The sequence below is a fragment of the Ahaetulla prasina genome, chromosome 1 (genome assembly GCF_028640845.1).
Source record: "Ahaetulla prasina isolate Xishuangbanna chromosome 1, ASM2864084v1, whole genome shotgun sequence".
Classification (NCBI taxonomy): domain Eukaryota; kingdom Metazoa; phylum Chordata; class Lepidosauria; order Squamata; family Colubridae; genus Ahaetulla; species Ahaetulla prasina.
Window position 1 is genome coordinate 87,008,931 of NC_080539.1, and position 26,731 is coordinate 87,035,661.

Below are 26,731 nucleotides of genomic sequence, written 5' to 3' on the forward strand. Positions count from 1 at the left end.
TGTTTATTGTGCTAATTTATTGTATGTATGTTTGAATGAGGATTTCAACCTCATAAGGCCGTGGTGGCTCAGGCTGTAAGATAGCCTGTTATTAAAACACAGCTGCCTGCAATTACTGCAGGCTCGAGTCCCACCAGGCCCAAGGTTGACTCAGCCTTCCATCCTTTATAAGGTAGGTAAAATGAGGACCCAGATTGTTGGTGGGGCAATAAGTTGACTTTGTAAATATACAAATAGAATGAGACTATTGCCTTACACACTGTAAGCCACCCTGAGTCTTCGGAGAAGGGCGGGATATAAATGTAAATAAAAAAAATAAATAAAAAAACCCCCGTTCATTCTCCATCTGCAAGTTACAGAAAGTTAAAATAAACTCTCCCAAAAGTCAGGCTCCATTCTGGATAACTACATGGTCATGTTTCTATTGTTTTTCTTACTTTAATAAGTAAAGTTTTATACCAATGCCATTGTCTTCTTCCAGAAGGCCTGGCATTTCCTGCTTTCCCATAGTAATTGAACTGCTCTGCTTAGTTTTTTTTTTTAAGTTCAGCAATGGTCAAATGCTGTCACAGTGCTGTAATTCAGAATTATCTCTCCCCTAGGTAACTGAAAGAAAAGTGGATAAATCCATTCTTTGCATGTCACATACCTGTAAAATAATCCCTTAGTTCATTCTGTTGCCATATAGACAGTGAAATTTGTCTGTGAGTGCAAAGAAAGGACACATGGCAACCAGAGGTGGGTTTCAGCAGGTTCTGACCTAAAGAACCGGTAGCAGAAATTTTGAGTAGTTCGGAGAACCGGTAGTAAAAATTCTGACTGGCTCCACCCCCATCTATTCTCTGTCTCCCAATTCCCAGCTGATCAGGAGGAAATGGGATTTTGCAGTATCCTTCCCCTGGAGTGGGGTGGGAATGGAGATTTTACAGTATCCTTCTCCTCCCATGCCCACCAAGCCATGCCACACGGACAAAGCCACACCCACAGAACGGGTAGTAAAAAAATTTTGAAACCCACCACTGATGGCTACACCCAGTTTATGCTAAAATAGCTGTCAACCAGAATATGACTGCCTGTCATATTCAGGCCAGTGTTTTATTTGAAAGTGCTTGGTAATTGAAAAGAAGTGACACTGCTGGTGGTAGAATGGGATCTTGGGCCTGACTGCAGGAAAATCCGTCATATTTGATGAGTTTTATATTTCTTCACTAAATGTTTCAATGGGGCTATGCAAAAGTATATAGTGGATATAAAAGTATCCATAAAGGACAATATTTATAGCTCAGAGTTGAAACGAGGGGTCCTTGGTTCTCTCTGAGCTTGTTTGTTTTCTTGCAAATGTTTCATTACCCAAACTAGGTAATGAAAGTGCTAGTAAGGAGTGTTGTTTGGCTGTCAGGTTATATTCAGTATTATATACAATAAAAGTATCATCGTAAATAAGGAAAATATAAGATGTGTTTCAAATATACAAATTATGACAGGCTGGGCACGTCCGGTGAATTTCTATCAACCCAAATATTTCCCGATGAGTATTATAATAGCACAATCAGGTAATAATGTCATGCCTAGACTTGAGGCATTGGCAAATCTTTCCCAAGGGGGTGGAACATGACTTGTGGCTGACGGAATGACCTTTAACTACCAAAGTTAAAATGGCAAAGATAAAAGGAAACAAACCTGAAGATAAAGACAGGAGTTCATTTTTATGTCCTGATGTTTGTACTGCTCAAAACACAATAAATATCACCCACATTAGAATCTGCACAGTAAAGTCAATTTACAATTACCAGTAAGTGAGAAGCTTAGCAAGGATCATTTTTCAGTGATCTACCTCAGCAAACCAGAGAATGTAATCTAGGTTAAGGGAACACTCTGCAAACTATTTTTTTTTAAAGAAAATGCCCCAAATTCTGTGTAGTCATGATGTTAAAGGGCTGTGGTGGCTCAGGCTGTAAGATAGCTTGTTATTAAAACACAGCTGCCTGCAATTACTGCAGGTTCTAGTCCCACCAGGCCCAAGGTTGACTCAGCCTTCCATCCTTTATAAGGTAGGTAAAATGAGGACCCAGATTGTTGGGGGGGCAATAAGTTGACTTTGTAAATATACAAATAGAATGAGACTATTGCCTTACACACTGTAAGCCGCCCTGAGTCTTTGGAGAAGGGTGGGATATAAATGTAAATAAAAATTTTTTTAAAAAAGCATTTGCTTCTGACACAGGCTGATTTCAGAATTCAAATGCAATCACCAGAGGCTAGGATATTTATCATCCTATCATTATTTCTTTAACCACAATATGTTAAATAATCCATAATGGCCTTCTTCATATGTAACATATTCATATGTAACATATGTAGCCTAAGTGTTTTTAATTTAATTTATTTATTAATGTATTAATTTATTTATAATTTTAAATTTTAAGGGTTTTATATCGGTCTATGACCGTTTTAGTTAATTAGGCCTGTTAAATATTTCGTTTTAAATGCATTTTAAATTTGTGATTTATATTGTGTATTTTTGTGTTTTAAATATGGCTGTACACCGCCCTGAGTCCTTCGGGAGAAGGGCGGTATAAAAATTTAATTATAAAATAAAAAATAAAAAAGTAACATTAAGCGATACACTAGGGATGCCCACATTTTGAACAACTAATCAATGACATCACAGTCAATGTATTTTTCTGTAAAGATTCGCAAGGTTCTTTGCATTTTGTGAGCTATACATCTGAAAGTTGGCATGCATACAAAAACATGGAAGTGAAACTGTTACACTCTATAGTAAAATAAATGCAAGGTAATCATAGCGGAGGACCAAAAGCAAGGTCAGGTGTCTCACAATTAATTAAGAACACCATGTTCCAATTGCTGAGGAGTAGTTTAAAAATATTTCCTTAAGGTATCCTGTTTCTTAATTGCCAATCTCTAGAAATCTCTGCCATCTGGTAATAGTTCAATGGCCTGCACTATTTAGTCACCAAACTCAGCCTTTGAGAGGTGCCAACTAATAAGTATAGATATTGCAAATACTGCACCTCCTCGCTTTCCTAGAAGTCACATCTAAGATAAAAGCACTAATGAAATATGTATGTTACAGTGAGAGCAATAAAGAATGAAAAGCACATGTCTTGACACTGCAAGCTTAATTGTAGCCCTCCCCCCCCACCTCTGGCTAATGAATGCTTACCCACTGCCACCCATGACTACCACCCATATTAACCAGGTGCTCCACTACCAAAGCAATAACCCAACCTCCCACAAGAGAAGCTGTGTAAGGACTTTATTTAAATGATGGCAGTAACTCAGAAAAAGAAAATGGAACATCTATACAACACAGTCCAACAAAATGGATACCCACACAACTTTATCAACAAGTCCCTGACCATTCAACCCAATACAGCACAACCAACACAACCTCTAAAACCCCTGATGTATGGCAATGCCATTCTTTCCCCTAAAAAAGAATGGCATTGCCATACATCAAGAGTATCTCAGAAACCCACATATAGAGTACTACAACCAGAGGTGGGCTGCCGCCGGTTCACACCAGTTCAGGCAAACTGATAGTTAAGATTCTGCGTAGTTTGGCAAACCAGCAAATCCCACCACTGGCTGGCCCCACACCACTCATTTTTTGGGCCAAAAACACCCTGAAAACAGCCTGAAAAATGGCCTGAAAATGGCCAAAAAATGGGTGGGGGCAGGGCCAGCCACTGATGCGATTATCCCCAACTGGCTGAATCCTATCTCTGCCTTTGAGGCGAGTGGTTAGGAGGGTTAGGGATGAGTGTGATGAGTGTGATGAGTGACATCACCCACTCAGTCACATGACCAACTGGCCACGCATACCCAGCCAGAGAACCAGTTGTTAAGTTATTCAAGTCCCACCACTGACTACAACCACATGGAATCAGTGTAGCACACAAGCCAACTAAAACCCTTCAAAATACCTTAAGCAAACCAAAAGATCCAGCAACCTCAGAAGAAAAAAAACAGGAGTCATCTACAACACACAACATAAGAACTGCAACAATCACTATATAGGGCAAACAGGCAGAAGACCGGCAGAACACATCCATGAACACCAACTGGCAGTCAGAAGATGTGACAAAAATTCTTTAATTTCACAACATATAGACCGATTTAACCATAGTTTCAGTTGGGAAAATGTGACAGTCTTAGACCATGTCCAAAAATGCCAGGGAATTTCTAGAAGCCTGGCACTTTGACAAACCAGCCATCAATTGACATATAGACATTAACAACATCTATAGATTATGCAAAAGAGACAATCAACCAGCCCAAAAGAGAAGACTCCAGCACCTCTCCACCAGTAATCAGCACTAAGATCAGCATAGATTAACTCGAAAGTCAACTTTAGTCCAACAATAGAATTTATAGAATAGAATAGAATTTTTTATTGGCCAAGTGTGATTGGACACACAAGGAATTTGTCTTGGTGCATAGGCTCTCAGTGTACATAAAAGAAAAGAAACGTTCATCAAGAATTCTAAGGTACAACACTTAATGATAGTCATAGGCTACAATCAAGTAAGCAATACCCCAATCAAGAAACTGCCAAAGAGCCATCAGTTAACAGCCCAACCAAAGACTCTCTAAGACTGCCCCCACCCACACAAATAGGCAAGAAAGTAGAATATAAATTGACAGCAAACAACACTCCTTACTAGCAGTGATGTCATTACCTAGTTAGAGTAATGAAACATTTGCAAGGGAAAAAAAGCAAGTTCAGAGACCATCATTTCAACCCTGAGCAACAAATATTCTCTTTTATTGCTACCACTCACTTCTGATACACAGGTGCTTTATCTAAAAGGCAACTGGACTTTCTTGGGGTTTTTTTTTCTTTGAAAATGTTTCACTTCTTATCCAAGAAGCTTCTTCAGTTCTAATTAAGGGGTGGAGAATCACAAGTCAGAATCAAAGACACATCTTGGATGAGAAGTGAAATATTTTCAAAGAAAAAAACTCAAAGGTTTTTTTTGGGAAAAAGCACCTTTGGAACAACTATGACTTGGATGATTGAGAATCTCCATAGACATTCATTTCTGATCATTTTTTAGCTTTAGCAAAATAGTATGCCATGTCGCAATTCAAAACTGTAGCCTGATATGAGAACGTAATTGTGATAGTTGGGAATAGACTGAGCAAAGGGTATAAAAGGAGATGCATTCTCCAAGGTGGGAAAAATGAAGGAGGTCATCTTCAGAAAGATAATGAAATTACATAAAAGCAAATCCTTCATGACACAAGAAGCACACCATATATAGGAAAGAGAGGTCAAAATGTGGAATTGGCTCAGTTGATCACAATTTCCTTAAATCTGTGGGTTTGAAGAGGATCTGTGGGTTCCAGAATATGCAATTCTCTACTTAATTTCATGTAGGTATGTTGTGGGAACCCAAGGGTGAGGGGAGATAGGAAGACATCTGGACTAGATAAAGTGGAAATGTGGAATCTCCTGAAAAGTGATTCCTTCAGACCTCTAGAAAGAAAGAGAAGGGTTAAAAATTAACATAATAACAAGGGGACAAGAAGCCCTCAAGAATTATCTGCAGAGGAACAATAGTGGACGAAGGATATATTTTTCTCCCGTACTTGAAGACACTCTAGGGGCATCTGGTTGACCACTATGACTAATAAAATACAATTCTGAACTAATATGAGCTTTTAACTTTAGTTTATCATTAAGCAAACTGACCTCAAAACAAACTCTTGATGACAAAATAACCCACAACTTTCGGGAAAGGAAGAGCCAAATATCTTCTTGGCAAAAGAACTTTAATTTAATTTAATTTGGTTTAGTTTAGTTTATGTACTGGAACTTTGTAAAACATGGTATTCTAATTCTGTGGCATTAATTTTCATGTTCTTAATCTCCTGAGGAATTTCATGAAGTCAGTAAGACAAGTAATCAAACTTTCATCAACATTAATTTACATTAATAGCATTAATAAAATGTTATTACTATTCAGTTTTATGATGTTTTATCAATATAGTGTTGTGCATTTATTCTGTATTGTATAAGATATATTTTTATTGTAATAATGTATTGATTTTAGAAATACAATCAAAGAATGGGCAAAAATAAAAGGGGGAAAGAAAAAAAACCCAATAAAACAAAAAACAAAAAAATGTGCTGTTAATTTCCAAAATAACAGTGGTTTAAATCTGCATATTAAAATGCCTTACATGGTTTTGAAGGTTTAAGTCGATACTAAAGTAAACCCAAATGAGATTATCAGACATTAATTAAGAATTTTGGCTAATATTATTCAAACTATATAAGAGTTAAAATAATTTCTTCTAATCTGAAAATTTTGATATTAAATAAATCATTAAAAATGAGCATAATAATCTTATGTCAAGGAAAGCTTTTGTGTAACACTCCAGGAGTTTTCTATGAGCAGCTATATTTAATCCAACCATTAATTTGCAAAAGAAAATACTGTAGAATTGCTTTTTACTGAGTTGAATCAGAAATAAAATTAAAGTCAACTTGATTTGAAAGGCACCTCTTCAAAAGTAGCGTTGCCAAGTTAATATTTTATATTAAACATTGCAAAACATTTTCCAATCTGCTTTTAAAAACGCTAGAACTGCCAATCAAGCTGTTATAAATGCAGTGTGTATTTCCTAGATTTTAACCACTGATACTGAGGAAGTACCATTCCTGTAGAACAATAAACTATTTTCTATGCTAATGGATTATCCAGTGCCGCAAATATGCAACATGAAGACAGAACCTTTGGATTTTCCTAACCTATACAAAATGCATGAATTCCAAGAAATTGCAAACATCTGAAAAGAGAATCACCAATTATAACCAGGTGGGAAGTATAGCAGCCTGGGAACATACCAAATGGTCCATTTCCTTATTCCCATCTGTAGCACATATCCTCCCCCCACCCCCTTTTTTTTTAATTACTGTAGGTATATGACAGTTGATGTGAGGTGTGAAATCAGCGATCCAAAACTATTGAAGAGAGGAGGATGTAGAGGCTGCAGATGGTCAGTTTATCACAGCTTTTATTGAGGAAGGTAGTTCCTCCATTTTGTTCCTGAGTATAACAAAGACTTTTAGTCTTTCCCTATCGGTATAGGTTTTCCCTGTTCAGGAAAAATCACTAGAGGTAAGTAGAACCAAGGAGCAGCTTTTTAAAAAATACGACTGTTCCTGCAAAAAAACAAAAAGTAGAATATGTGAAATCAGAATCGCCATTCTTTATGGGCCCAGTTCTCTGTCCAACACTAAATAGGAGTTTTACCCATCATGTCCTGAAATGCTTTGTTTGATGATTTTATATGATAGGCTGCTATTAAATACACATAGCAAACCCTTCTGTATTATAAATGTTGAACATAACTTGGTAAAAGGGGCAGTGATCCTGAGCTTTTAATAAATATGTGGAATAAAGAATTCCAAGCAAGATTTCCTCAACCCTGCAACCATTTAAAGCCTGGTTTCACTTTGTATTTAGCTATAGAATAGAATAGAATAGAATAGAATTTTATTGGCCAAGTGTGATTGGACACACAAGGAATTTGTCTTGGTGCATATGCTCTCAGTGTACATAAAAGAAAAGATACGTTCATCAAGGTACAACATTTACAACACAATTGATGATCAATATATCAATATAAATCATAAGGATTGCCAGCAACAAGTTATAGTCATACAGTCATAAGTGGAAAGAGATTGGTGATGGGAACTATGAAACGATTAATAGTAGTGCAGATTCAGTAAATAGTCTGACAGTGTTGAGGGAATTATTTGTTTAGCAGAGTGATGGCCTTCGGGAAAAAACTGTTCTTGTGTCTAGTTGTTCTGCTGTGCAGTGCTCTATAGCGTCGTTTTGAGGGTAGGAGTTGAAACAGTTTATGTCCAGGATGCGAGGGATCTGCAAATATTTTCACGGCCCTCTTCTTGATTCGTGCAGTATACAGGTCCTCAATGGAAGGCAGGTTGGTAGCAATTATTTTTTCTGCAGTTCTAATTATCCTCTGAAGTCTGTGTTTTTCTTGTTGGGTTGCAGAACCGAACCAGACAGTTATAGAGGTGCAAATGACAGACTCAATAATTCCTCTGTAGAACTGGATCAGCAGCTCCTTGGGCAGTTTGAGCTTACTGAGTTGGCGCAGAAAGAACATTCTTTGTTGTCCTTTTTTAATGATGTTTTTGATGTTAGCTGTCCATTTGAGATCTTGCGATATGATAGAACCCAGAAATTTGAAGGTTTCTACTGTTGATACTGTGTTGTCAAGTATTGTGAGAGGTGGAAGTATGGAAGGGTTTCTACCACCATTTCTATGGTTTTGAGTGTGTTCAGTTCCAGATTGTTTTGGTTGCACCACAAGGCTAGTCGTTCGACCTCTCGTCTATATGCGGATTCGTCATTGTCTCGAATGAGACCAATCACTGTTGTGTCATCTGCGAACTTCAGTAGCTTAACAAATGGATCATTGGAGATGCAGTCATTGGTATACAGAGAGAAGAGAAGTGGGGAGAGCACACAGCCTTGGGGGGCCCCTGTGCTAATTGTACAGGTATTTGATGTGATCTTGCTTAGCTTCACCTGCTGCTTCCTGTTTGTTAGGAAGCTTGTGATCCACTTACAAGTCTGTTCCGGTACCTGTAGCTGGTTTAGCTTAGTTAGAAGAATGTCTGGAATTTTAATCCTATCTACCTATTCAAATGTAGGAAAATGTTCTTGCTTTCTACTGAAAGTGATGCTACAGCATAGTCTATGTGCAAAATTGGAAGGAGAACCCACCAACAGAAGAAGACTTAATTTAAAAAAATTTAGAATGCGCAGAGATGGACAAACTAACAAAAGAACTCAAGGATACAGAATATTACAAAGTGTGGTGTAGATGGTATGAATGGTTCAGGAGTGGGTTTCAGCAGGTTCTGACCAGATTTCCTACTCACGAGACCATCTGCTAAAAATTAAGGAACATTTCTTTAAGGAGCAGCTTTCTTTAATCTCACCCCCGCCTGTCTTTACAAACACGGAGGAGATTCTAACACAGGAGGAGGCAATTCCCACGGAGCCATGGATTACTAAAAAAAACCCAAATGACAGAAACGAAGGAAAAGAGGTAAACGATCTGGGATCTTAATCAAGCTAAGAACTCGCATTAAAACTCCTCTGCCTTCAATTTTCCTAACAAATATACACTCACTTGCAAATAAGATGGATGAAATACTCCTCTTAAACAAATACTATTCTGATTTTCACAATTCAGCAGTCCTATGCTTCTCTGAAACCTGGTTAAATGAATCAATTGAAAATAGCAGCCTGAACATTCCAGGATTTCAAATTGAACAATCAACAGGATTCCAGAAACATCTGGTAAAAAGAAAGGAGGAGGCTTATGCCTATATATTAACAGAAACTGGTGTCAAGATTTTAAAATAATTTACAAATTCTGTGACAACAATTTAGAGACTCTAATTATCAACTGCAAACCTTACTACTCGCCTCGTGAATTTTCCTCATTTCTTCTAATTGCTGTTTATGTCCCACCACAAGCCTGTGTAAACAAGGCATTACGAACTCTAGCTGACCAAATCATGGAGGCTGAAGCCAAACACCCTGATTCACTGGCCATTGTTTTGGGAGATCTAAACAAGGCAAACTTAAGGAAAGAGCTACCAAAATACTTTCAGCATGTCAATTGTCCCACCAGAGGCAAGAATACTCTAGACCACTGCTACACAACACTAAAAGATGCCTATCGGTCTTTACCACGTGCAGCTGTAGGACACTCTGATCATTGCATGATTCACCTTGTACCTGCTTACAGGCAAAGACTTAAAGCCACAAAACCAATAATTAAATCAGTGAAAACCTGGACGGAGGAATCAGAATTAAAGCTACAGGCATGTTTTGACTGCACTGATTGGAATATTTTTAAAGATACCTCTGCAGACCTGGATGAACTCACAGATACTGTAACATCATATGTCAGCTTCTGTGAAGACCTATGTGTACCTACAAGGAACTTGCGAATACACAGTAACAACAAACCTTGGTTTACACCTAAACTTAAGCAGCTACGACATTCCAAAGAGGAAGCCTACAAAAAAGGTGATAAAATGCTGTACAATCAGGCCAGAAATGCACTAACAAGGAGATAAGTGGAAACAAGGAAACAAGGGAGATAAGAGCAGCAAAAAGAAGCTACTCTGAAAAGCTAAAGAATCAGTTTTCAGCAAATGAACCAGCAAACATGTGGAAAACTCTTAAAAATATCACCGGCTATGGCAAACCTCCTTCCCAGGCTGAAGGTAATCAACAACTGGCAGATGACCTGAATGAGTTTTACTGCAGGTTTGAAAGGAAACTACAGCCACCTATCTCCACAACCCCCATCTCAGACACACCAACAACAGCCAAGCCTCCTACAACTGACCCCATTTCATTGGGTTCACAACCCCTAGTGATCACAGAAAAGGAAGTGCAGGACCTATTTCACAGACAAAAGCCAGGAAAAGCTCCAGGCCCAGACAAGATAACTCCTTCTTGCTTAAAAGTCTGTGCTGACCAATTGGCCCCCATCTTCACCCATATTTTCAATAAATCACTAGAGATGTGTTATGTTCCTTCTTGCTTCAAATGCTCTACCATCATCCCAGTGCCGAAGAAGCCCACCATCAAGGAACTGAATGACTACAGACCAGTTGCTTTAACATCTGTAGTCATGAAAACCTTTGAAAGGCTAGTGCTTTACTACCTGAAAACCATCACGGATCTGCTGTTAGACCCCTTGCAATTTGCATACCGAGCAAATAGATCAACAGATGATGCTGTTAATATGGCTCTGCACTACATCCTACAACATCTTGAGTCTCCAAAGACCTATGCAAGGGTCCTTTTTGTAGACTTTAGTTCAGCATTCAATACCATCATTCCAGACATTCTTCTAACCAAGCTAAACCAGCTACAGGTACCGGAACAGACTTGTAAGTGGATCACAAGCTTCCTAACAAACAGGATGCAGCAGGTGAAGCTAAGCAAGATCACATCAAATACCTGTACAATTAGCACAGGGCCCCTCCAAGGCTGTGTGCTCTCCCCACTTCTCTCTGTATACCAATGATGGAGAACCGGTAGTGGAAATTTTGAGTAGTTCGGAGAGCTGTTAGTAAAAATTCTGACTGGCCCAGTCCCCATCTATTCTCTGCCTCCCGAGTCCCAGCTGATTGAGAGGAAATGGAGATTTTGCAATAACTATCCCCTGAAGTAGGGAGGGAATGGAGATTTAACAGTATCCTTCCACAGCCATGCAGTCACATGGCTGTGAACCACCCTGAGTCCTTTGGGAGATGGTGCGGTATAGAAATTTGATTAATAAATAAAATAAATATTTTTTTTTTTTAAATAAATAAATGCCCACCAAGTCATCCCCACCAAGCCATGCCAGACCCACCAAGCCACAACCACAGAAGCAGTAGTAAAAAAAATTTGAAACCCACCACTGGAATGGTTGAAAAATAGGAAAAATGAGAAAGAGGAATAAAGGAGAGAGGAAAATGTTGAAGATCAAGATAAAATGTAAACGAAGTAAAGGAAGATAGATAATAAAAGTAGATTAAGACAAAGTTAAAATATGTGTAAATAGTAAGAAAGGACTACTTCCAATGAGCTGATAAAAAAAAGTGATATGTGTATAAATGTTGTATGTTTGTGTCTTGTTTTAATGTGTTTAAAATAAAAAAACTTTTTTAAAAAAGAAAGTGATTCTACAGCTTTTAAACGTTTTTTTTTCTAAAGGTTTTTATCCCACCTCTTTTTTTATATACAACTCAAGGTAACAATCATACCTAATACTTCTTCCTCCTTCTGTTTCCCCCATAACAATAACCCTGTAAAGTCAGATGAGCTGAGAGAGAGTCACTGGCCCAAAGTCACCCAGTTAGCTTTCATGGCTAAAGCAGAACTAGAACTCATTGCCTCCTGGATTCTAACTTAACCACTACACTAAACAGGCCTTTATTTTTTGGGCAGAAGTATTTTTTGTTAAAAAAAAAAATCCTATCATTGTTATTGCGTTGTTGTTATCATATGGAACTATGTTTTTGGCACCATTGTTTTTCCCTTCATTAAGTTTCTGTCCTGTTTCAGCAATTCTAAACAACCAAGAATCATTAATGTTTGTATTAATGTCACATATTATTCATTTACAAGGTTAGATACAGGGACTAACGCTGTACAGAAATCTCAGTTTGTTATACCTACAGGACAGAAGGTACTACTAAGGGTGGGATCAAGAAAGCTCTGGTTAGATATCCCAAGGAAATTCTCTGGTGTTAGATTCTGTTTCTTAAAAAATCAATAGTTTAAAATAAAAATATGTTTTATAAGCACTAACATTTTAACATTCATATTCCACGAAGCTTCTCCAGAAAAAAAAAAGTGTGTAAAAAGAAAGAGAGAGAGAAAGAGCTATATGGTTGTCTTAACCTTTTTTTTATTTAAAAAGTGAGAATATAAAACTTATATTTATCCAGAGTTATATCAGTAAATCTGCTCAATCACCCAACTTTTCCAAATTTTATTTAGTTAAAAAAAATATTAACATACAAAAACACACAGCTATCATGAGGCAAAAAAAGCAACAACACTGAGCCAGAGTTAGAAGTTATTGATTGGTATTGTGTTATGTATCCTGTATATATTTAAATGATCCAACTCAGTATTTTCCCCTGAAAAAATATCACACCTTGATTCCTAAAGTACATTATGCATACATCGGTCTGAAAATAGTGCTAGATCAAAACTGAGGTTAATGTCAAAAAATGAGAGAGCTTTCTTTTCAGTAACACTCCAACTGTTTCTTTTCTTTCTTTCTTTCTTTTTTTTTTGATTAAGACAAAAACTTCCTTATTGAACCCGCCATTTAAAATATTTAAAGGTCTTGGATATCTTGCATTTTTCTGGAGTTTAGGTGGTGGGGCAGACTTTAAAAGATTGTCTTTTCTGATTGGGTTTTTTGGGGTGGGGGTTGAGAAAGATGGAAAAGTTAATGCCTTGTGATTTGTCAGTTTATTAACAAAATTTTGATTACAGGATTTACTGGGATTTGGGGATTGAACAGTTTGCCTGTCTTTTTCTAACAATTTACTGGAATAACCAGCCACAACACATTTTAATAACTGTGGCTGAAAAGAAGAAAATATGGATAATTGATGTGGCAATAAATATCAAGATCTGAAAATTGAAGTTGAAAGATTGTGACATAAATGGGCTGTGATGGTCTCAGTGGTTATTGGTGCACTGGATGACATATACCCCAAAATTTTGCATGGTGCTTAGAAAATCCGCACAATGAGAAAATTTCCATCTGTCAATTGCAAAAGGCCACAGTGGTTGGGTGCCCACTTATATTATGCTGATACATTACGACATCTTAGGTCTGTGATGGCGAACCTATGGCATACGCACCACAGGTGGCAATGCAGAGCCCTCTCTGCAGGCATGTGAGCCGTCACCCCAGCTCAGGTCTATTGAACATGTATGCACGTCTCCCGCCAGCCAGCTGATTTTGGGGGGGGCGCATGCGGGAGACGTATGTGCATGCGTGGCAGGTCATGCGGGAGACGTATGTGCATGCGTGGCAGGTCATGCGGGAGACGTATGTGCATGCGTGGCAGGTCATGCGTGGCAGGTCTTACTCTCTATTCAAGAGTAAGTTGAATTCAATTAAATGGGGCCTATTGCTGGGTAGATGGGTTTGGAATTGCAATTGTAATGAGAGAAGGTTTGGATTATTTTGCTATTTTAAAACATTTATAGGAAAGTTTTTAACACCAGGCAGATATAAAAAGAAGGCAGATATAAATGCAATACAAGGTGGATAGTCTGAAATAGAGTCTACTTAGATTTTTGCCCAGTAGTCCTCTCTCTTCTGGGTTTTAGCAGTTTCTTGTCTTTCTTGACACACGGAGGCATTTTTGGTTCCAGGAGGCTGCAGGGAGGCCTGCTAGGCCCAAAACCAGGCACGGGGGGTGGGTGGGTTGCACGTGCTAGTGAGGGGGTGAGGAAGCACGGGGAGAGCGTGCGCATGCGCAGGGGGCAGGGTGAGAGTAGCGGGGTCGCACGTGCACACACTTTCCACACGCAATGACAAAAAGGTTAGCCATCACTGTCTTAGATTCTTGGGAAGAGCTTAATGTATATGAAGGGTAACACCGATTAAAGAACTGACAGCTGTGATTTCACATTTTTGTTGCTGTTGTTGTTGCTGTTGTTGTTGTTATATTGCTCTCATTTATACAAGTTGGAAGAAGAAATTTATTCCCTGTGCTTCATTCCCTGTTCAAGTCAAATGCCAGCTTCCCTAAATTAGAGTTCAAAACTTTATTAGCACAAACATTAAGTGCAGTTCAGTCCTCTGGCAATGGGTGTAACCTTTTTTTGTAGTCATGAATAAACAGCCAATTGGTACCTGTTTAATTCTAGAATTTTCAAGTTCAAGTTTCCTAATAAAGAATAGCTTGATTTGTCGCTTTCTAATTGGTACATGCTGTATCTGGTGCTACAAGTATAACCATTTCTTCTCTTTCCTTCCTTATCTGTCCTAATTGACCCTTCCTTGCTAAATGGCATTAGGTCAACTTTCTAATAACTACTTTCCAGCAATATCTATTCAAGAGTAAGTTGAATTCAATTAAATGGGGCCTATTGCTGGGTAGATGGGTTTGGAATTGCAATTGTAATGAGAGAAGGTTTGGATTATTTTGCTATTTTAAAACATTTATAGGAAAGTTTTTAACACCAGGCAGATATGAAAAGAAGGCATATATAAATGCAATACAAGGTGGATAGTCTGAAATAGAGTCTACTTAGATTTTTGCCCAGTAGTCCTCTCTCTTCTGGGTTTTAGCAGTTTCTTGTCTTTCTTGACTTCTGTGTTTCATTTATCATTTGTCTAGTAATCTTCAAGCTCAAATTTCAATTGCTTTTGCATCATTTCATTGCCATGTCTCTTATCTTCTTCCTTGCGCTGCACCGTATGGGCATCTTTCATGGAGTACCATATATTACAACATACATTGTCTCCATCTCTCATCAGAAGCCATACCACCAAGCTATGTGAAGTAAGAGAAGTTGATCTTGCCTGCCCAAAATCATCTAATGGCTTAATTAAAATAATTCTTAATATCTAAAGAAAGATCTCTCTTACCAAACCTGTCAGGTGCAAGAAATCAGGAACCAGAATACACTTCAAAATTTCTACAGGTTTATTTTTGGCTACCTATACAAACTAATGATGTGTTTGACCCCACCATTAGGCTCAGTATTGTCCTCTCCTCCAAGGTCCCAACTAAATGTGGATCTCTCCTAACCTGAATCCAAAACCAGAACCATTTCTGCCTGCTGCATTCCTATGAACTAGTTAACCACATGAATGTTGCCTGCAAACAATGTATATATATTGGACTCCTCTATGGTCATATTAAAATGAAGTTATACCTATCCAGATATTTCTGGGAATCTTCCATCAATCTTTACATAGTAGAATTTCATAGAATTTCATAGAATTTCATAAAATTTCATAGAATAGAATAGAATAGAATAGAATAGAATAGAATAGAATAGAATAGAATAGAATAGAATAGAATAGAATTTTATTGGCCAAGTGTGATTGGACACACAAGGAATTTGTCTTGGTGCATACGCTCTCAGTGTACATAAAAGCAAAGATGCATTCATCAAGAATCATAAGGTATAACACTTAATGATAGTCATAGGGTACAAATAAGCAATCAAATCATATTAGGAAACAGTCAATATAAATCATAAGGATACCAGCAACGAAGTTAGACATGCAGTCATTAGTGGAAGGAGATGGGTGATAGGAATGAATCATAGAATCATAGGACCCTTGGAAGTCTTCTAATCCAACCCTATGCCCAAGTTATTATACCAGCCCAGACAAACGTGTGTCCAATCTTTTCTTGAAAACCTCCAGCAATGGAGCACCCACAATTTCTGGGAAGCAATTCTGTTCCATCGATTAATTGTTCTCACTGTCAGGAAATGCCTCCTCAGGTCCAGGTTGGTTGTCCCTGCCAGGAGCTTCCACCCATTGCTTCATGTCCTGCCCTCAGATGCTATGGAGAATTAATCAATGCCCTCTAACTCGTGGCAGCCCTTCAACTATTGGAAAGATTGCTATCATGTCTCTCCTGGGCCTCCTCTTTCTTTCTTTTGTGACACTGAACAACTGAAAAAGAAACATGCTATATACTGTATGTGATTCACTTTAACTTTCCCCTTCTATATTTCATATTCTTAAGTCATTGCACTTAAACCCAAACTTTTATGTTTACCAAGTTTAGTAGTGGGTGACTAAGGATGGGATACAAGTGTTTTCAGCCCCTACTGATAAAAACAAAATCACATTGTTCTTGGGCTCCCTCCAGTGGCTCATTGAAGCAACATCACAGAGGTCAATCTTAATATATTAAGTCCTGGAAGTCCTTTTGAATGCTGACTTCTTTTGTCATATGGCCATGCCCAACAGGACTTACAGATACTATCTTGAGAGGCATTGCTGATATTTGATAACCTCAATTTCAATCACAAAGAATACAAATAATGCAGAATATCATGATAAAAAAATGTACTGAGACCATCATTAATGTTATTACAAACACACACAGGGAAGGAGAGAGAAGGAGAGGGGGAGAAGAGAGAAAGAAAGAAAAAGATTTATTGATAAGTTACAGTCAAATAAGGCAGTTACTTGGGAGGAGACATTCAGGCCTTAATCCAGAAGTCAACCAACATGCATTGTGCCGTCCTAATGATGCATAAATAATAACACAGAGTATGTTCTCAACAACCTCAAAAGTCAGGCCAAAGAACACAACTTATCCATGTGAATGGCATGCATGGGTGGGTGTCTTTATCTAGTATCCCACAGTCATATGTTTGATATTGCAGGCAAGATTCCAAGTGGTGAAAGGGAATACAATCCCAGTTGCTGAACGTTGGGGCACAGGGATTTCAATCGAGTAAGAGATGCTACTTGGCAATTTTACTTTTTTTTAAAGAAAATGTGAGATTGTGGTTGCAGAAATGTGTGATGACTTATAGTGGCAGATTTACATGTACAATAACAGGGGAAATATGTCTGTATGAAAAATGTCTAAATTTACAATTGCAGTTATGAAAGGGCACATATTTCTGAAACTTATGATGATCAAAACACTCAAAAAAGAATATGCAATTTAAGGTTCTCAGTGTTGGATCCTACATTAATCTAGCTTTTCATTTTAAATTTAAACTCGTTTCTAATATTGTTCACTTTAAAGACAACTGACGTTGAGCAAGATAATCTGTAGGAATGGGTCACAGCATTATTATTTTCCTCTTATTCAAAATTATTTCTAGCATTTTGGCATGGATGTATATTTATCTTTGACATATTGCCAGCTTCATATACAATTACTACAGATTTTGGTGTGTTTTTTAAAATTACAAAATTGTAGCTTAATTACACAGGACTGCCTTTTGTGGAACACTACATCATCAAGATATGTTTAAAACATTGTACAAATTCAAATGAAGCAAATTTATCAGTCATGGCTAGATTCTGAAAACCTTTCAGTCTCTCTTCCTCCCCCCACAAAAAAAATGTGGACTCCACTTTTTAACAGCATTTTTGTTACTCTCTCACCGCTTCCAAAAGATAATTACGTTTAATCCTTATGTGGCAGAATTATAAAGCATATTTCTTCAACTTGGTGGCCTCCAGATGAGCTACAATTATAATTTCTAGGTTAACTAGTCAGCATGACCAATTTTGGTGGAGAATTCTGGGATTCTGAATTCAGGGTTAGGAGGCTGGTGTGATGCAATGGTCTGTTTTTAATTTCAGCATAAATTCAGCTTAAGAATATGATCCCTTTTTTCTTGCAAAGGATTCTTCTAGGTTTCTTTAAGCTTAAGATACATTGCTCAATCTCAAATCTGCTATATTTACCGTATTATTGATACATGTCAGGTTCTTCTTTCTTATTTAAACTGAGGAATATTAAAAAGACAGTGGAATGGTCCCTGTAGCAAATACAAGAGCAAGCTCATTTACTGTGATCTCTAATCAGCATGCTTTCGGTACAGCCAGCTACTCAACAGTTTCCCTTATCATGATTGTGGTTATCTACGAAGAAACTCCAGCGTTTGAGGAATCTAATCGCTGGTGGGTTTCAAATATTTTTACTACCGGTTCTGTGGGTGTGGCTTGGTGAGCGTGGCTTAGTGGGCATGGCAGGGGAAGGTTACTGCAAAATCTCCATTTCCTCCCGATCAGCTGGGACTTGGGAGACAGAGAATAGATAGGGGCAGGGCCAGTTAGAGGTGGTATTTACTGGTTCTCCAAACTACTCAAAATATCCGCTACCGGTTCTCCAGAACTGGTCAGAAGCTGCTGAAACCCACCTCTGCTGTATTTCATGGTAACTATTTCCCAATTTTCCCACATACCGTATTTTTTGGAGTATAAGAGGCACCTTTTTCCCCCAAAAAAGAGGGTGAAAATCTGGGTGAGTCTTATACTCCGAATGTAGCTCCACCCAGCTTCTCAAATGGAGGTTTCAGTGCTGAAAAAAGCCTCTGAAACAGACCTACAGAAAAAAAGCTTCTGAAATGGAGGTTTCCGTGGCTGGAAAAAAAAAAAACAAGGCGCAGAGCTCACAGCCAACAAACCTGTTGCTAAAGTTCACCTCTGGGAACAGCTGATTGGGGGTATTCCGGGAGGCTGTGATCCACCTGCCAATCAGCCTTTTTCTTATTTTCCTCCCCGAAAACTAAGGTGCGTCTTATACTCCGGTGCATCTTATAGTCCAAAAAATATGGTACCTACTGGTAACAATTACAAGCTTAACAACCATAGCCTTTGCTTAACAACTGCAGCAAAAATATTATAAAATTGGGTCAGTCACATGATGGGCTACTTAATAATTGGCACAATTTATAACCATGATTCTAGGCTCATTTATGGTCGTAAGTCAAGGACTACCTGTAGTACATGAACAACATTTCTTTTATCTTCGCTTTCTATGTCTATCTAAGTATGAGTTTGTGTGTATTCATGTCCATGAGCACTCTAAGATGAACAAAAATGTCAGAGAAGCGAATACAAACTTGTTCCCTCTTCAGATATTGTTTCAGGGGAGTTTTTCCCGGTCACTACAACAAAGATACTACCCAACTATTTTAAAATATACTTGCCTCCATGAATTGTGACAACCAAAGAGAGGGGAAACCTGCAAAAAATGGTTCTTGTATGCCTTGACTTCTAAAAGTGGCCAAAAGCAGATGTATCTGCAGATGTATCTGCTGTAAACCAAAGTAATACCGTAGTTCATGAAACCATATGACTATGAGGCTTCAAATCCACTCTAAATCATACTTACATTGATAATATACAGCCACTCTTCGTTGTGGTCCGCCAGCAGCCTGTGGAGCTGGCAGTGGAGTCGGACAGTGAACAGGCTGGGGAAGAACATGGGCCAGTCCTGGAGTCTGGGGAAGGCTCGGACGAGGGCTCTGCATCAGAGATGGGGCCAGGGCCATCTGGGAATTATGTGCAGACTCCAGAGCCTTCAGAGTCAGACATCCGAGAGGCAGAGGAACAGGAGGAGCCTGTTCCTACTGTGCACATGCGGAGAGCTGCCAGAAGGCAAGAACAGTTAAAACTAAAGGGACAACTCAGGAGTAAGGCCTAGAGATGATTGGCCCCTCCACTAAGGCTTTAAAGAGGAGCAAAGGCACATGGGGCCTCTGCAGAAAAGCAACATTGTTAATTCTGTTCCCAGTCAGCATTTCTGTTTGATTCTGTGTGGCTTTGCCAAGTAGGTGTTTGGCAGAGTGTCAAGGAAGATAAAGGTTGGTGATTATGCCGAAGGACGTCTCCCAAAGGACTTTTTACAACTAACTGGGACTCAGCTGTGAATGAACGTATTCCACAGCTGTTTCAATAAAAGAGGTTTTTGGGACTACTCGTGTGTTTTAATGACTCAGGAAACCAAGGTCACAAAACTCTTCACTATTCTGTTACTGGGTATGTTGTTGTCTTGAAGGCAACAGACTAGTTTAAGGAATGAAGGGGTAAACTTCACAGTGCATACACTACATCTTCCATTCCTTGCCTCCCAACATTTGTGGCTTGAAGCAATTAAGCTTATGGTAAAACTGATTCTGCAAAGTTCAGACTAGTGTCTATAATGCCCCTTAGATATTTGAAATAATGTGTTATCTTATAAGACAGGCCTTTCTACTCTTTTGCACAATGCAGAGGGACAGGTAATAGAGCAGAACTCCCGAACCCCCAGTCCAGTACCAGTCAGTGGTATTCCAGAAAGCGGGCTATGCAAACAAGCTAAGCACCATCCGTGGGATGAAGGCAGCATGTGAAACCATGCCCCCTCCAGTCCGCAGAAAAACCTCTCTCCACAGAATGGGTCCCTGGCGCCACTGTAGGAGAGTCTTCCTCATGAGTGCTCCAAAGCTCCACAACTTCATGTCAGAAGAAGAGATTCAACACCATTTCTACAATTCTTTCAATATATATATATACACACACACACACACATATATATACACACACACACAGAGAGAGAGAGAGATTTGGCTTTCAAGGTTTCAAGGTTACTTGTTGCTGATGTATGTTTTAATCTCATGGATCCCTATGTTTTTAAATTATTTTATTTATTTGTAACTGATGATTTTTAATGAAAAGATGAGATACAAATCCAATTATCATTCCCCTGCCCCCGATAATAAGGGTACACAGAATGCCAAAATACAATTTATTTTCCATTAGTAATCATGGAAGGGTTTCCTGTATTCCTTTATATTCTTTTCAAAGTAAACAACATATCTTGGAAATTCGTTTTAGTAAAAAGCCAGGGATATTTTATTTTCAAGGTTAGTGCTCTTGGTTGCACCAGTGCCCACTTTTTTCTCACAAGGCTGCTGCTAAGATCTGAGCCACACAGAGCTTTATTTATGGTCTTGGTCTGAATTAAATTAAAGTAACTTCTCCAAATGTTTGGGTTTCGAGGCGCCATCCAAGTGTGTCCCTAAGATTGGAAGGTTTTGATTGTGTTTTGGTTTTCTCTGTTCAACTACAGTGGCCCATCTAAACCGATGTGGAAACCATCCAGGGTATTAAAATCACATAAGGTAAATGCTGGGCAAAAAGAAATGAAAAATAAAAAATAAAATCTTACCCTAAATATTCAACATCTGGCAGAATTGGGGTTGTTGTTTTTTTTAAAAAAGAGGAATTCTTTCATTCTATTGGCTGCCAAACAATATTTTCCAAACAACTGCAGTTGCCAATTGATATTACAGGAAACAAAAAAAAATAAAAATAAAAATAAACTTGCAAACTGAATTTGGGGAGTTATTGTTGAAAATATCCATTTACAAATGCAGATCGTTCACTTATCCAGACATTCAGAATATTGGCAGAGCAGCCTGAAATCTTTAGACTTTAGGCAAAAAAAAAAAAAATTGCAATTATGCCCCATGGCTCAGAAACATCAACAACCACACATTAAAATGATAACATTTGCCACCTTCAAAGAAACCCCAAATCAAACACTTGCCATCTCCTATTACTAAAGCGATAGGGCAGTGATGCATATGAGAAACCAGGATCCGTGTTATATCATTTCTGGTTTATCATATTTATTCACTACAAAACAATAGATCTGGTCCTTTTTTACTTCTTTGAGGGACACAGCCATGTGAAGCAGGAATCATAATGTAGACACATGTAGTATGGCAGTGTTGGTGAACCTTTTTGGCACTGAGTGTCGAAACGTGCACCGGAAACCAGGAAAGCAGCCACCTGGAGTGCATGAGCGCCGGGAAGATGATCTTCTGGTTTCCAGCGCGTGCATGCGCACCGGCCAGCTGGTCTTCATACGTGCATGTGTGCCAGCAACCGAAAGACCAGGTGGCCGGTGCGCATAGGTTCACCATCATGGTACTATGGGATTTGAAGAGCACAATACGGAGCCTTTTTTTAAATACACAGCCATTTAAACAGAAGAAAGGTTTGGGAGAATGAAACTTGTTTGTATGCATAAGATCCTAAGTGATAGGTAAGATAGATAAGATAATAGGAAAGACTTTCAGACGCTTTGAGTCTCTTTCTGTCAGGGTTCCAAGTAGCATCCCTAATGAAAGAAGACTCCGAGGCTAGAAGTTCCTCAAAGTTCCATTTTATTAGAGATGTCATATTGGCACATATGGGAAAACCCAAATCTGAAAGCTTCCAGGTTTTCCCCACCCAAAAAAAAGTCCAAGTCCCTTCCCCTGCACCCACATGTCCATCACATGGCCCAGTCAATGCACTGTCCCAACTGGAGGTGCCTCCCAGTCATGCCACTCCAGGTGCAAGCTGAATGTCCTTGATTCCCAGAGAAAAGAATGTTATTATGGTTAGATATCTCTGCAACTCCATGCAATTTCCCCTGCCAGTTTCCCACAGCCACTTAGTGTGGCAGCCCTGAAGAGCCAAAGAAAAAGATGGCTTCCAGGGCTGACACTTTCTTTTCACTTTTCACTCTTTTTTATTTCCCTCTGGTTATCACTTTTCTCCAGTATAAACCTCCCCATTTCTCTTTAATGATACAGCAAAGAGCCATCACATAAAAAGACTGAATTAACTACATGCAGAAGGCTTTTGGTATTCTTCTTTTCATGTCCAGGTTGGGTTAGAAAATAAACTTGTTTGAAATCCTGGAGAAAAGCACTGAATTAGGTGGAGCAATTTCTTTATTTTTGTGCCTTACTCCTGGCAATTACCTGGACCAGTGTGGACCAGTGTGGTTTTCTTGGCAAAATTTTCAGAAATGGTTTACCCAGGGGTGAAATGCTCCCAGTTCGGACCGGATCGCTCAATCCGGTAGCGATCGTGGTGGGTGGTTCGGAGAACTGGTAGCAATCGCAGTGCGAAGCTCCACCCACCCGCCCGGCTGTCATTATTTCCTGGTTTTAACCAGGAAGTAATATGTTTTGTACCCTCTGTGCATGCACGGCACATGCATTTCCAAACCGGTAAGGAAGGTAAGTAGATTTTACCGCTGGGTTTACAGTTGCCTCCTTCCCAGAGTTGAGCAAAAGTAACTGGTCCAGGGTCACCCTGCTGGCTTGTTATACAATGCAGAATTAGAACTCATGTCCTGGTTTCTTTCTTTTCCCCATAATTTTCATTTTTCTTTGTACTTTATAGTTTGATAAATGAATAAAACTTGAAGTTATGTAACACAGAACTAAAATTTACAATGTCCTGATTTCTAGCCCGGTGCCTACACCAAACTAGCCCATTCGGTGGAGCAAACCTCTTACTAAAGCTATGACAGCTTTTTTTGTCCTTACTAGCCCCTTCTGCCTTCTTTATGTATTTATTTATATCCTGCCTTTATTATTTTTTATAGATAACTCAAGGTGGTGAACATACCTAACACTCCTTCAATTTTCCTCACAACCACAACCCTATCAAATGAGTTGGGCTGACAGAGAGTAAAGGCCCGAAGTCATCAACCCAACTTCATGCTGAAAATATCTTGAACTTTCACCTTTTATACTTTTCCGCCAATGTATACAATGCTGGCTGATAACCTATGGAAGCTAAAGTTAATCTAACTTCAAGATATCAAGCTACAAAGGCTGTTCTACAAATTCTGACTAAATGTTAGAAAAATGTTCTAACCTAAGAATAGCTTGATAGTGAAACCTAGAAACATTCCACAAAGCAAGTTTCCCCTTTTTCTGAATATAGTCAGATGTGGAGAGGTTAAGTAGTTTATTTAGGATGTTTTAAATTGGATTTCTGCACTGAGGGGATGTTGGACTCGATGATCTAAATGGCCCTTTTCAAATTCTGATTCTATCATTATATACTTTATGTTTGCTCCAAAATAGGTTTACTAACTGTAACAAAGCTTACTCCCACACACTGAACATAAAAGATGCAACAAACTTAGGGTTTGTTATCAGGGGAGAAATGCTCCCAGTTCTGACCAGATCTCATGATCTGGTAGCGATTGTGGCCGGTGATCCAGTAGCTATAGCGGAGCAAAGCTCCGCCCACCTGCCTGGGTGTCATTATTTCCTGGTTTTAATGTGTTTTTTACCACATATGATGCGCACCAGAGAGCAAAGCAAGCACACGCAACATATGTACTTCCGAACCAGTAAGGAAGGTAAGTAGATTTCACAGATGGTCAGTCTGGTGTCAGCCACCAGTCCAGTGGTTCAGAAAGTGAACAATATTCCAAATTTCCAATTATCTCCCTGTGCGTGCTATTTCTAATCTAGTAACATAAATTTAAGAAAGTAATTTAAGTGATTTAAAGATTGGGAAATTAAGCAGGATTAAGTACAATGCTCTGTTTACCCTGGCCAAGTTAGAGAACTGAGTTGGTAAACTGATTGTAACAGGCCTCATAACTTTACAAAGGCCATACCAAATTATCTGAACTCTCAATCAATTTATCATCATACCATTTGAAAAATGGTGATGAGTTGCCATGGCAAGCTGCAAAACATCAGCTAGTCACCATCTGGTGTTCATCACATGCAGAGACATAAAATTTTCAAATGACAGTGATTGCAAATAAATAAAATACGACTATTTGTTATTGTCAAGAAATCTTAATGTTTGCTAGTACTGCTAATAATTCCCTTCTGATTATTAGCTCCCCCCCCATCCTTCTCTCCTTCTCCCTCTCCTGTGTGTGTGTGCGCGTATGTGTGTGTGTGTGATTAATATGTTGGAATCTGGACTGAATAAGGTCAGTCTAATCCCTTTATATACTAAGGATGGCAGACAATCCTGTACCCCATGCTATAACAAAGAACATGCATTAAAAATATCTAGCACTTATGTCAAGAGTTAGAGCCTATTGACTATAACTGTTGACTAGAGCAAACGTTAAAAACCAGTTAAGAACCAGCTGAATTTCATAGTCAATTCCACAGCATTCAATTGGTTCTTAACTGACTTTTGTGACTTTCTTACTGAATCTATAAATACATATACATCAGAGGTGGGTTTCAGCAGGTTCTGACCAGTTCTGGAGAACCGGTAGTGGAAATTTTGGTATTTCGGAGATCCGGTAAATACCACCTCTGACTGGCCCCATCCCCATCTATTCTCTGCCTCCCGAGTCCCAGCTGATTGGGATGAAATGGGGATTTTGCAGTAACCTTCCCCTGGAGTGGGAAGGGAATGGGGATTTTAACCATTCACGGCTTCCCCTGCCATGCCCACCAAGCCATACCCACAGAACCGGTAGTAAAAAAATTTGAAACCCACCACTGATATTCATGCAATCAAGCACACATACACACAAATAATACTATATCAAGCAGGATGAGGGAAAGTGCATAAAAATTAATGGGAAGCTAAAGAATTCAGATGTATCGATATGAAGATTACTTCCTCAATAAAGGCAAAGTTACCTTCAAATCACATGCTATTCTAATGATTTAACGGGACACAGCTATATTATTTTCTTGATCCCAATAAAGAAATGGTTTGTCCTTGCCTTCTTCCTGTTATTTTTACTTCCAGTCTAGTGTACAGGCCAAGTACTGGCTGGACATGACTGTCCTTAATCTTTTAGTCACCTAGTGATGAACCTTCTTTTAAAAAGATAGTAGCTCTGACCTTTACTGGATTTCTCCTATAACCAGTCTTTGTCAAGATTAGCTTGTGGTTGTACAAAAAGATTGGAACTGGACAGTTTAGCAGTTCTTGATCCTGATATTTTAAAAGCATTGAAAAATCATCAACTGAAACTCAATGGACATGGTATTCTTTATAATTGCTTCTATACTGGCAGCTTTAGTTAGCAATGAGGAGCTAGACAATCGATCAAAACATCTTTGCAAATACAGACTATCTAATATTACACATATTAACAGCAGCAAGAATAGCTTTTTCCAAAAAATGGAAGAGTAAAGAAACCCCCTTGGAAGAAGAAGTGCTAACTAAAATCTTTAATTGTGCAGAAATGGACAGACTTACCTTGGAGCTCAAGGATAAAAATGAATCAGCGTACTATGAAATCTGGTCTAAATTTTATGAATGGTTAGACAGTGCTAAGATGAAGGTGTAGCGAATGTCCAGAAATGGATATGTCAATGTATGTTAAACTTGTATGTGAAATATGATTATATTAAGTATGGATGTAGCTGTTTAGGAGGAATTAACCTACATACTTGACATGTAAGAGGTAATGTAAATTTGTACGAAGATAAAGAAGTATATCATCTATTAACTTAAATTTGACAACAATGTTTAAAACCAGAGATGTTAAACCATGTCCATTGTTTTTAATTTGAATTGCTAATAAAAAACATTAAAAAACCATCTTTGCAATTAGCATATTCACCAGTGGTAAAATTCAACTGGATCTATCCGGATCATGCGATCCAGTAGCAGCAGCGGCGGGAGGACTGGCCTAGGATTTTAGTTTTAAATGGGGTTTTTTATTGTTTTAATTATAATTTTAATTTGGCCTAATTCAATAAGTTTTTTAAATATTGTTTTTATCCTGTATTTATTCTTGTTCAATTTTATCGGGCTGTAAACCGCCCTGAGTCCTTCGGGAGATAGGGCGGTATAAAAATTTGATTAAATAAATAAATTAAATAAAATTCCACCCACC

At 38.5% G+C, this 26,731-nt stretch overlaps 2 protein-coding genes across 6 annotated transcripts in view; one reads left to right on the plus strand and one right to left on the minus strand.

The window, feature by feature from the left end:
* SMOC2 (SPARC related modular calcium binding 2) overlaps positions 1–26,731 on the minus strand; it is a 163,510-nt gene that overhangs the window by 126,907 nt on the left and 9,872 nt on the right. The gene's annotated exons all lie outside the window — the stretch shown is intronic.
* The window catches only part of LOC131190292 (uncharacterized), a 170,883-nt gene continuing 153,525 nt past the window's right edge, over positions 9,374–26,731 (plus strand). Inside the window, exon 1 of the mRNA XM_058167555.1 lies at positions 9,374–10,115. Coding sequence (XP_058023538.1) covers positions 9,599–10,115 — 517 coding nt within the window. The 5' untranslated portion in view covers positions 9,374–9,598. The remainder of the gene's footprint in view (positions 10,116–26,731) is intronic.